The sequence below is a fragment of the Cibotium barometz genome, chromosome 10 (genome assembly GCF_041138505.1).
Source record: "Cibotium barometz isolate CiBa-2024 chromosome 10, ASM4113850v1, whole genome shotgun sequence".
Classification (NCBI taxonomy): domain Eukaryota; kingdom Viridiplantae; phylum Streptophyta; class Polypodiopsida; order Cyatheales; family Cibotiaceae; genus Cibotium; species Cibotium barometz.
In genome coordinates this window covers 10,126,387-10,139,580 of record NC_141055.1, presented here as the reverse complement: position 1 = coordinate 10,139,580, position 13,194 = coordinate 10,126,387, and the positions used below count along the sequence as shown (strand labels likewise).

At 45.8% G+C, this 13,194-nt stretch overlaps 1 protein-coding gene across 9 annotated transcripts in view; it reads right to left on the bottom strand.

Annotated features, from left to right (window-relative positions):
- The window catches only part of LOC147634545 (ABSCISIC ACID-INSENSITIVE 5-like protein 5), a 94,503-nt gene that overhangs the window by 34,115 nt on the left and 47,194 nt on the right, over positions 1–13,194 (bottom strand). For 2 of the 9 annotated variants that reach the window (XM_086803627.1, XM_086803628.1), the window contains exon 4: positions 12,333–12,402. The exons of 1 other annotated variant lie outside the window; for it this stretch is intronic. In XM_086803627.1, the coding sequence (XP_086659753.1) occupies positions 12,333–12,402 (70 nt within the window). Of the gene's footprint in view, positions 1–245; positions 287–11,465; positions 11,493–12,238; positions 12,403–13,194 lie in introns of those variants that run through there. 6 more of the 9 variants (XM_086803633.1, XM_086803629.1, XM_086803626.1 and 3 more) reach the window with 5 other exon arrangements.

Genomic DNA, 13,194 nt, shown 5'->3' with positions numbered 1-13,194 from the left:
GACTCTTGTGTGTGATGTATGTGTGATTCCGCCACACGCTTCTTTCAATCTCTGTAAAACCCTAGCAAATAGGCACAAGTGTTTTACAATAAAGGTATGTGCTGCCCATGAAATCAGAATCACATTTTTTATCACCAAGGAGAGTTATTATAATTAAGGGATTTCAATGCATGCACAGCACATATGCATGCAAAGATTATAGTTTTTTCACGAGCATGCATTCATACTCTGAGGAATCCACTTACCACCTATTGTTCTATTGATAAAGGTCCTCGTGAGCACAAAGTGTAACTTGGTTGAACACAATGCTAATCAATACACTTAAATACACTAAGATTTGAAGGACACTTGCTCAAATACAAGAAGTAAATTGCTGAATTGACAAGAGACACACAATGAGCCGGAACGGCCGACCCCTCCCTTGAGTAAATTGTATTACTATTGGAGAAATTCAATAAATAGCTTCACGGGCATCCATTGCCAAATCCTCCATGCCAATGCATATGAAATTCAACATTTAGAAAACAATGGTATGTCGATGTAGATCACCAAGGAGCTGCCTTGATGCCCGGCCCGACTTCAGTGCCCATATTCTCTACCATTGGCTCTATGTTCTACCAAGCAAGGTAGCAACATCTTCAAGAGCACATAGGACAAGAGAAATACTACACAGGGCGGCTAAACAAGGAGTCCTGCCCTTCTACTGAATAAGTAATGACAACACATTGTCCAATTAGCTTACAAGTCTTCATAGAAGTTGTTGCAAGCGGAAGCCTTCGCGTTGGAAGCTTTAGAAGTAGTGATATCTTCGATTTGCCGCAATCCTTCACGACAAAAGTCTTCAAGAGGATGAAGGGAACCTTGGGAAAGCTTCCCCTAAGGTTCAATTTGAGAAAGGAAGGCTGAAATCAGGGTTTTCAGCAAAAAGACAAGAAATTACAGCAAAAATGAGAGCTGTTTTGCTGAATTTCAGTCATTGGGAGTGAGTAGGAGAGTGATTAGCACTTGAAAACACTCTTGGAAGCTTGGAAAACACCCTAGCAAGTTGGGTATGGCTATGGAGAGCTTGGAAATGGAGAGAAATGGTGGAAAAACAGAGTTTTCAGCCTCCAAAAATCCTCATGAAGAGAAAACACGAATTTTCTCTTAATAAGTAAGTGAATTGGGGTCCAATCAGGTGAGAGGACATGGGGAGATGCCCATTTATGAGTAAAAGGGGAGGATCAGGTCCTGGACATTGAGTCTTGTCCGCCTCGAGACTTCAGCGAGTGTGAACTTGGAAGCGGTCATAATTTATAAGTGACTTTTGGGCGCCCAAACTTTAATGAAGTGGGAACGCACTCACTTATAAATATTGGCTAAGTCCTAAGGGATATTTTAGCCTAGATCGGGTAATACTTACCACCTGTTCACATGCCACACAACCATGTCAGCAGACAGTTTCACACACGGTTCACGGGCGGGCGTCCCCTAGCCCGAAACTACACATAGGTCATGCAGGCATGAAAACAGCATGCAATTTCATTTGCACGCAAGCACATAAAGATGCTATTATGCAATGCAGCATTGGCATGAGCAATTTCCGTTCATGAAACCATATAAGACCAGGCGTTTCCAGGCAAGTATATGCGATACCAGGCCCAGTGGAAAGCCAATCCTCCAGGCGTTTCCGGGCATGTACACAAAGGCACAAGTCCCAGCGGAAAGCCAAGTCCTTCAGATATTCCGGGCATGATAACGTCAAGTCCCAGCAGAATATCATTTCCAACTATACAGCATGACACGTGTCAATCACATGCATAGGCACATTCCATAAGCCATGGACACCAATCCAATATGTACATAGTGTGAAAGCAAGAGTGAACCATTCGGATTGGAAACGCGCTCGCTGAAGCTCCCGCCTCCCCTCTCCCTGCTCGTGGTTCTGCATTGCGTCTGTCGCCCCCCCCTTCCTGCTCGCCCCCCCGCCTGCCCATCGTTCCTTCCCCCCTCCGCCTGCATTGCCCGCCGCCTGTTTTTTTTAGCCCCCCCCCCCCCCCCCCCCCCCCCCCCCCCCGTCTGCTTCCGCTGTTGCGCCCCCCCCCTTTTTTTTCTGTTCCGCCTCGCTTCCTCTCCTCGCGCCTCCCCCTTGTCTTCGCGCCCCCCCTCCACTCTGCTGCGCCTCATTCCCCCCTGCCGCTAGCTCGCTTCCTCCCCTTCCCTCTTGCGCGCGCAGCCCCTTCTCTCCTTCGCCTTCTCCCACCCCCCCTCCTTCTTGCTTCCGCCCCCCCTTGGGGTTTTGTTTTTCTTTTTCGCTCCGTATCCCGCCTCTCTGTGTGCAGTTCGGTTCCTGCAGGTTCCCGCCTTCGCCTCGCCTTCGCCGCAGCTTCAGACTCTGATGGAGGCTCCTCCCGCCCCGCCTCAGAGGGACTCATCCGCAGCCCCCTCGCCCGCCCCCGAGGTCACCCCCATCAGGGTTTCTCTTTCGCCGGAAGAGGAAGCGAGCCTCACCGCAGAGGTGGAACGCCTCCAGGCTCATTCCACCATCTGCCGTATAGTCGGCACTCGCCCCAGCAGAGGGGAGATCAGGGATCTTCTTCAGGCCCGCCTTCTTGCAGATGTGGGCAAGATCCTGGATGTACAGCTTCTGGGCCGGGGACATTATCAGATCGAGTTCGAGGCCGCCCAGAGCGTTGCCAAGGTCCTTGCTATGAGTCCCCTTGACATCAGGGGTGCTCGGGCTTTCTTCAGACCTTGGCAGCATGGATTTGACCCAGCAGCGGCGGAGCAGGGAGAGCGCCTCTTCCATGTTACAGTTTGTTTCCCTGGTCTCCGCCGGGAGTATCTTCCGCTCCTCTCCAGGCTCGGAGCATTGGTGGGCTCGGTACTAGAGACGGGCCCCTCACCAGCTTCAGTGGTGGCCAGAGCAGCTGGGCTACCTTCGGTCAAAGCGTTGGTGTCTGACATCTCCTCCCTTCCTAAGGTCATTCAGCTACCTAGGATAGGGGGGGGGTGGATAGATCAGAGAGTGGAGTTCTCGGGGCTCCCGAACCAGTGCTTCATTTGCAGGCAGGTCGGTCATCTGGCCAAGGCCTGCCCTCGCAGGAGACCTCGACCCTCACCACAGCAGCAGGCTACTGATGGCCCGCCCACAGATTCGGCTCGGCAGGCTGCCTCCGGGACACCTGCTCATGGCCCCAGAGACCTCGGAGTGGCAGCCTGGACAGGGGCGCCGCCGAGGGAGACAGCCACAGCAGCACGCCCAGAGACCGCTGCAGCAGCAGCCACAGTCTCAGCCTCACTGGGTTCCCGTGAGGAACAACTTTGCTCCCCTTCAGGAGGAGACCCCTGCAGCGACTGAGGACCAGGAGATGCCAGCTCCCCCTCCTTCACCCCCCCCACCCCCATCTCCTCCCACCGCCTCGCTTCCACCATCGCCTCCTCCCGCCCCCGCTCCGGTCTCGGCAGCGGCTCCCTCTCCACCTCCCTCGCCTCCCCCTCCTCCTCCTCCGCCTGCCTCACCTTCCCGGGAGGCCCTGGCAGTTCCCTGGCGCTCACCTGCAGTCTGGAGAGCGCTGAGCACTAACCTCGCTCGAGTATCACAGAGGAGACCTATGCCGATTAGGGCCTCACGGATTTCATCTATCCGCAGTCGGCTGAGTCGCCTTGGCATTAGACAGCGCTCGGAGGCTTTTGATTATACCTTCACACGGCTTTTTGGAGCAGAGGGCCCCCATGAGCCAGCACCCATCCAAGTTCATGTAGTGATACCTCCGGCCCGCAGGGAGGAGGCTTGTATTTTGCAGCACCTAGGGAGAGTCTCCCGGGCTGCCATGGTGTATTCGCTGCTCTATCTCTCTTAGGAGCAGGAGAGATCTTTTGTAGCCCTACGGGCGTTGTCAAAATGCTTCCCCAGTATTTTTGACATAAAACAGTCATTTAAAAACAGGTCATAAATACAGTTTCTATAACGAACTCTCGTCTTTCCACATTGTTCCACATCAATCCTCATTTATTTCATATGTATTCCCATTCTCATCACATCATTTTCCATCTCATCACATCTTTCCTCATTTATCCGCATCAAATCTCATCCACTCGCATCTACCCATATCCGCATCAGATCTCATCCACTCGCATCTACTCATATCCACATCTCATCACATCATATTCATTCATATCACATATCACATCTATCCCAATTCACATCACATCACATCTATTCACATCTCATTCACTCGCATCACATCTATTCACATCTCACATCACATCTCACATCACATCACATCTATTCACATCTCATTCACTCGCATCTCGATTCACATCACATATCACATCTATCCCAATTTACATCACATCTCATCCACTCGCATCTACCCATATCCGCATCAGATCTCATCCACTCGCATCTACTCATATCCACATCTCATCACATCATATTCATTCACATCACATATCACATCTATCCCAATTTACATCACATCTCATTCACTCGCATCTCGATTCACATCACATCACATCTATTCAACTCAATCACATTCATTTACATCCATCGCATCACATTCATTCATTCATATCCACCACATTCATTCATTCATATCCACCTCCATCACATCACATTCATTCATATCCACCTCCATAACTAATGAAAGGATCTTTTCTCGAAAAAAAGAAAAAAAGAAAAAAAAAGAGAACCGCCAAATGGTGACATTCCCCCCCCGCTTCTAAACAGTTGTCTGTAAGTGAAATGCATCCAAATATGTCTGAAGCACATGCGGGCAATCTTTGAAGAACTCTTCATCTACCCATTTAGCATCAATGGGAAGATAGTTCTTAAACTTCACAAGGTAACGCCTCACAACTTTGCCTGCAGCAAGCTTGCGTTCCTTGTGATACACAATCTGCTCTGGTTGCAAGATCTCCTCAAGCTCATCCACTTCTGGTGGATCCTCAATGACCATTTCACTCGGCTCCAACCCTACATACTTGCGAAGGAGACTCACATGAAAAGCATTGTGTATGTGCCAATGACTAGGTAATGCCAATCTGAAAGCCACTTCATTGATCTTCTCGATCACTCGAAAAGGTCCATAGTACCTGGTTGCAAGCTTAGGATATGCACCCTCTTTGCCAGGCCTCTTTGCAAGTCTTGCTTTCTCAAATTTCAGCAATACCCAATCATTCTCTTTAACATCCAATTGCCTTCTATGCTTGTCGGCAGCCTTTTTATGCTTGTCTTGTGACCTTGCAATGGCTGTCCGCACCTGAGCAAAAGCAATATCCAAGTCTCTTACATACTCATCAGCTGCAAATATCTCATCCTTTGTGCGAAGGATGGGTGGCAAAACCACCTTACCATAAACAATCTCAAACGGGGCCTTTCCCGTAGATGCATGCACTGTGTTGTTGTATGCAAATTCCACAAGCGGTAAGTACTTCTCCCAAGAAGACTTCTGATCCGCCACATAACATTTCAAGAGATCCAACACGGCTGAATTTGCAGCCTCACTTTGCCCATCTGTTTGAGGGTGATAAGCTGATGAGAAGTCCAATTTGGTGTCCATATTATCAAATAAGGCCCGCCAAAAGAGACTTGTAGTCCTGGGATCTCTATCCCCCACAATGGACTTCGGCATTCCATGATGTTTGAACACTTGTGCAAGATATATTTTAATCATATGCTCAGCTTTGATGGTCTTTTTGACCGGCAAGAAATGAGCTTGCTTGCTAAACCTGTCCACAATTGTCCAAATTACATCATTACCCTGTTGGGTACGTGGCAAGTCCATAATGAAATCCATTGTAATACTTTCCCATGGCTGCGTGGGAATAAGCAATGGCTGAAGCAAACCTGGTGCCTTTTGCGTATCAAATTTGACCTTTTGACAGGTGATACATGCACGTACATGTGCCTCTATGTCCTTCCGCATACCTGGCCAAAAGAAATACCGCTCAATCATGTGCGTAGTAGGCATTATGCCTCTATGACCAGCATATGGAGGAGCATGGCACTCATCCAAAACCTTTTGCCTCATGTCAGACACCACACATATGTAATTATCTTTCATGAGATAACCCTCTTTGATCACATATGAGGCATGTGCATGACCAGCCATCCAATCAGCCCAAATAGTGGCAAAATCAGCATCCGTATGATACAAATCACGCATGGTAAAAAAGTCCCCATGAAAGGCAACCGAGATAGCTGCTACATACGGCTTTCGTAACAATGCATCGGCCACTACATTCTTCTTTCTCGGGGTGTGCAAGATCTGAAAATGAAACATAGAGAGGAAATTGGCCATCCTCATATGCTTCTCTGATAACTTAGTTTGAGTAAGAAAATACCTCAGACTCTGGTGATCTGTCTTCACAGTGAAATCAGCCCCAAGAAGGTAATGTTTCCATATAGTAAGTGCATGAATTACAGCCAAGAGCTGTTTCTCATAAATGCCAAGAGATAGCTCTGCATCATGCAATCTACGACTCTCATAAGCCACGGTATGTCCCTCTTGATTAAGGACAGCCCCTACGCAATTTCCAAATGCATCACATTCCACACAAAAAGGCTTTTGCAAATCCGGAACGATCAACACTGGACCATGAGTAGTTGCATCTTTCAATTTGAGAAATGCATCTCTCTCTACATTAGTCCATTTGAACACGGCCTTCTTCTTTGTCAAATCATGCAAAGGAGAAGCAATCCATGCAAAGTGCCGAATGAACCTGCAGTAGTAAGAGCATAATCCAAGAAAACTACGGATCTCATGCACCGACTCAATTCGGGCCAATTCCGAATTGCATCAATCTTTGCAGGATCCATCCACACTCCATCTTTGGACACAATATGTCCAAGATAATGTATCTCTGACAAGAAGAACTCACTCTTCTTTGCATTTAAGAAGAGTTTATGCTTATGGAGCTCTTCAAAAACAATAGCCAAATGAGCTTTATGCTCTTCTACGGTCTTCGAGAAGACTAGGATGTCATCAAAGAAGACACCTGTAAATTTCTTGTACCCACGGAATATGCGATCCATCATTCTATTGAAAGTAGCCGGGGCATTTGATGATATCCACTCTTGAGATCAATTCGGCTAAAGCATGCCGATCCATCCAACTTGTCAAGGATGTCGTCTATGCATGGAATCGGAAACCGATTCTTGATGGTAAGCTTATTCAAAGCTCTATAATCCACACACATACGAAAGGATCCATCCTTCTTTTGAACTAAGAGGACGGGTGAACAATATGGGGAAGAGCTTGGCTGAACCAAACCCTTCTCAAGAAGCTCATTTACTTGCTTCATGATCTCCTCTTTTTGGGATGCACTTACACGATAGGCTGGCCTATTAGGTGGTGAGCTACCCGGCACAAGATCAATGCGATGATCTTCCGGTCGTACAGGTGGTAACTCATTTGGTAACTCATCAGCAAAACAATCGTTGTGCTCTTGCAAAAATTTCAGCCTATCATTACAAAGAGTGTTTACATGTACATTATTTTTCTCAATAGGATCTCGTACAAAAATCAAGTACGCAAAAATACTCTTTTTCATTACTTTCTTAATTTGTACATGAGATACAAGGGGAATGGTATCACCCTCTTCACCAGCATCAATTACATGTTCTCAGCCTTTATGCATGAAGGTGATCCTGTTAGTCTTGTAAGCCTTGCACGGATCAATACGTGTATGCCAAGGCTTTCCAAGCAATACACCACAGCCATTCAAAGGCGCCACAAGAAAATCCTCATGATCCACATAGCGTTGAATGTGTATGCGCAACTCGCCAAAAATAGGCATGACCTACACTTCTCTACCAACAAAGGCAGCCCCTGCTTCAATTTGAGGACCCATGTCCTCCACTTCAATACCCAATGCAGCTGCCATCTGAGTGGATATGAAATTTTCAGATGCACAATCATCAAACATGAACAAAGCGGGCTGATCTTTGAGCTGTCCCCAAGCTTTACATACAACCCTATCTTTGCTATCATGTGAAGTGTTGCCCTGCACATCCGGAACCATATGCACATTAGGCTTCGGTACATTAGCATTTTCAGCTTTGTTCTTCTTATTTGGACATGCTCTTGCTATGTGCTCAGTGCTGCCACAAGTGAAGCATTTGCCTTCACGCATATATTGCTCCTTCTTCTCAGCACTAAGACCAAAGTTTGCCGGCTTATAAGGACGCTTTTTAGCAAACTTATTTTCAGCTTTTGGACTCGATTTGATTTGGTTTTGGTCCCTTTTAGGTGGCTGTCCATCATTTTGCAGGTTTTGGTCCCTTTTAGGTGGCTGTCCATCATTTTGCAGGTTTTGGACAGCCCTCTCTTTCCCTTGAAATGAGGGTTTAGCCTTATTGGATCAACTCAATTTGAGTTCCAATTGCTCGGTGTGGCGGTGGCGGCGGCAGCTGCGATTAATTGGTGTAAGGTATGACCACAATACATTTGTAATCCCGCTTTGTACACGGGTTGCAATCCCGATTGAAACCTTCTCTTCCTTTCCGTCTCGGTGACATGCATAAATGGAGACCCCTCCAAGGGCACTTTCCAAAACTTTTGTACATATACATTTACCGATTCCCCCTCATTTTGCTTTACCCAATCTTACTTCATTGTTATCTCATTCAATGCATTGGGAGGCAAGAATTGAGCATAAAACCTCTCCTTGAACTCTTCCCATGATCTAACGAGATTCGGTGAGAGCTTCTCCGTGAGCCACCAATGGGCAGCAGTGCCTTTCATAAACATGCTTACATGCCGGATCATGGATTTCTGAGTGAAATCCTCATCACTGAAAGCAATATCAAACTGGGCAATAAAAGCAAGTGCCTTTGATGCATCATATTCCCCATGATATGTGTCAAACTTCACAGATTTGTCTCCAGCTTTGAAGTCACGAGACTTTGATGCATGTGTGTGCATCTCAACATGTTTTCCCCCATGTTTGTCCATTGGGACAGCCCCTGTAACTGGCATCATTTTTGGACCAAAAGGTGATGCATAAGGCATAGATACATGTGCCCTGTAAGCATGAGGCATGGCTGGCCCCTCAACATGCATTGATACATTTTTAGCCATAGCTTCTCCCTCACGAGCAAACTCGAAGGCATGAGTGGCATGAGAGATACGCGGAATACCTGCACCAACAGAAAATTACAGCCCATGTTGCATGTGTTGTGCATGTACATTTTCAGCTGGCAATGGCATTTGACATACATTTTGACCACTGCCATAAACATTGTATCCTTCACGGGCTACATAAGGTATTCCTGCATGGTGTGAAGTCACTGATTGTTCCTCTCCCATACCATGGAGATTTATCCTCTTAGACATAAGTTCTTGTTCGGGCACCAGTGGGGATTCCAAGACATGTGGGATGGTTGCCTTTTCTGCATAGGCATCCTCGGTACGAGCCAAGTATGCACGTGCTGCATCCCTCGGTTGCATGTGCAACTCTTGAGCAATCATTGCCATTGCATGATCCACATAAGATTCAGCTTTCTTGGTCTTCAAACGATCATGTACCAATGGATCCTCGCGGCGATAGAGATTCAATTCTTCTTGTTGTGCATGGAGAAGAGCCTGCATACGAGTAAGTTCAGCCCTCAAGACTATGGACTCTTCTTCTTGCATCTTCTCTTTGCCATGGGACGACTGTCCCACATATTCATGTTCCCTATTGTGCACCACATGAGTTTGCTCATCCTGTAAAGCATTGGAGGCATGCATTTCATTGTCCCTGCCTCTTGTATTAGCATCTCCAACATTCATTGTATGGCTGTCCATAATGTTCCAAGTGTAGAGATAGCTAGTGTTCACGGTGATCATCTCTCACGATAGAAGTGAAAGAGAACCGTATGCTCTGATACCAATGTAACTTGGTTGAACACAATGCTAATCAATACACTTAAATACACTAAGATTTGAAGGACACTTGCTCAAATACAAGAAGTAAATTGCTGAATTGACAAGAGACACACAATGAGCCGGAACGGCCGACCCCTCCCTTGAGTAAATTGTATTACTATTGGAGAAATTCAATACATAGCTTCACGGGCATCCATTGCCAAATCCTCCATGCCAATGCATATGAAATTCAGCATTTAGAAAACAATGGTATGTCGATGTAGATCACCAAGGAGCTGCCTTGATGCCCGGCCTGACTTCAGTGCCCATATTCTCTACCATTGGCTCTATGTTCTACCAAGCAAGGTAGCAACATCTTCAAGAGCACATAGGACAAGAGAAATACTACACAGGGCGGCTAAACAAGGAGTCCTGCCCTTTTACTGAATAAGTAATGACAACACATTGTCCAATTAGCTTACCAGTCTTCATAGAAGTTGTTGCAAGCGGAAGCCTTCGCGTTGGAAGCTTTAGAAGTGTTGACATCTTCGATTTGCCGCAATCCTTCGCGACAAAGGTCTTCAAGAGGATGAAGGGAACCCTGGAAAAGCTTCCCCTAAGGTTCAATTTGAGAAAGGAAGGGTGAAACTAGGGTTTTCAGCAAAAAGACCAGAAATTACAGCAAAAATGAGAGCTGTTTTGCTGAATTTCAGTCATTGGGAGTGAGTAGGAGAGTGATTAGCACTTGGAAACACTCTTGGAAGCTTGGAAAACACCCTAGCAAGTTGGGTATGGCTATGGAGAGCTTGGAAATGGAGAGAAATGGTGGAAAAACGGAGTTTTCAGCCTCCAAAAATCCTCATGACGAGAAAACAAGAATTTTCTCTTAATAAGTAAGTGAATTGGGGTCCAATCAGGTGAGAGGACATGGGGAGATGCCCATTTATGAGTAAAAAGGGAGGATCAGGTCCTGGACATTGAGTCTTGTCTGCCTCGGGACTTCAATGAGTGTGAACTTGGAAGCGGTCATAATTTATAAGTGACTTTTGGGCGCCCAAACTTTAATGAAGTGGGAACGCACTCACTTATAAATATTGGCTAAGTCCTAAGGGCTATTTGAGCCTAGATTGGGTAATACTTACCACCTGTTCACATGCCACACAACCATGTCAGCAGACAGTTTCACACACACGGTTCACGGGTGGGCGTCCCCTAGCCCGGAACTACACATAGGTCATGCAGGCATGAAAACAGCATATGCAATTTCATTTGCAGGCAAGCACATAAAGATGCTATTATGCAATGCAGCATTGGCATGAGCAATTTCCGTTCATGAAACCATATAAGACCAGGCGTTTCCAGGCAAGTATATGCGATACCAGGCCCAGTGGAAAGCCAATCCTCCAGGCGTTTCCGGGCATGTACACAAAGGCACAAGTCCCAGCGGAAAGCCAAGTCCTCCAGATATTCCGCGCATGATAACGTCAAGTCCCAGCGGAATATCATTTCCAACTATACAGCATGACACATGTCAATCACATGCATAGGCACATTCCATAAGCCATGGACACCAATCCAATATGTACATAGTGTGAAAGCAAGAGTGAACCATTCGGGTGGCCAAATGGTGCAACAAAGGCTTTAGAGGCATCATGCATCCTGTTCCAAACAGACAAAAAAGGTGTAAATAATGCTTACCAGATCATGACTAAGCATGTAGGTCTAAGGTACCCTTGATAGCTTCTGCACAGAGGCCCCATGTATCTCCTCTCTGAACTCCATAACTTCTCACTAGACATATCACTATTAATTGGTAACTCTCCAAAGGCTTCTCTTGATAAGAATCTGTGTCGAGGCTCTAAGCTTAATTTGTCTATTACTCTTACTGTGTAGTCCACACCTGGTATCACCAATCGAACTCCACTCAGCTCACTGCAGATTGCAGAAGCTCACAATGGGCCATTCCCCTTGAGAGGATCCATAATCTGGGAGGGAACACCTGTTCACAGAAGACCACAAGCTGGTGTCTGGTGGTTCTTGCACCCGTGATAGGCTCAGGTAGAATCCAGTAATTGGTTCAGTCAATCTGTATGATCTTTCTCCGAGCACGTCTAGGACCCACTATAACCCTAGCATAGTATGATTGGAAATGGAGCCAAGGTGTTAGCAAACAATGTAGGCTTTACCCCAGTATAATACAACAATACGACTATATCCAGCATTGGAAATGTCTCGTATGTCACGAGCATCTTAAAGAATTGTTCTTCACAAAGATACAGTTATATGCACACAAACACCCATCATGGACCATCTGCCACCATGAGTAGCTTACGATTGACATATAGTACTTCAGACTCAATGTATGCAAAGATGCACTTTCTCACAAGTTGGAATGAAAAGCTCACCTTTACTTTCAACAACAAAATATGCAATTTTGAGCAGCTAATAGAACAAAACTTCGCTGAGAACTAAGGAGATTTGAGATTTTGCAGATTTTACCTTTTTCATTTCTTTTTCTGCCTTCTCCTGTTTCTTGCAAATAACAAGAAAAGTCAATGAGCTCCAAGCACTTGCCAAAAACATAAAAGCATGCATCAATATCTATCACAGCATATGGAATTCAACATGCATGAGCAATATAACACTTCTTGCATACATAAATACAACGCAAAAAGACATTGAAAGATGTTCATGCATAATAATTAATTTCACAAAAAAAGTATATTATCATGGTAAAAAATACTAAGAGCTTCAAGAATTAGTACCAAATACTAAAAAATTAGCCCTAAGATGTGTGTGTGTGTGTGAGAGAGAGAGAGAGAAAGAAAGAAAGAAACATATATTAAGCGTCTACTAAAGACCCAATGGGCCTATGAGACCAAAGTGAGACAATAATGTCCATGGCATATCTCATCATGGAATGGAAAATAAAACAAAAAGAAAACATAAATATAGCTATCTCACTGGGGTGATACCCCCAGCATATACAACTGCCATGGACACCAGTCCAATGTACATACATGATGAGAAAGCACGGGTGGACCAATTGGGTGGCCAAATGGTGACATCACGTCCTCACACTGGAATGCCCCTTGTCAAAGGAACGAAGGGAGAGCTCTCAATGCCTAGATGGAGGCAAGAAGAGAGGATCCTTCGTGATGGTTCTCTCTCACTATAAGCAAGGGAAGAAGAAGCTAATCGAAGAGAGAAGCCTACAATCAAACCTACTCAAGCATACATCCATCAAGCAAGCATGAATTCAAAAGTATACAAGCAAGCAAGAAGAGGTAGGAAAACTATTGCAAGGGAATGATTGTGTCACCAGCCTGGACATTTCCCAGTATAACAGGAGTCTCGTGGA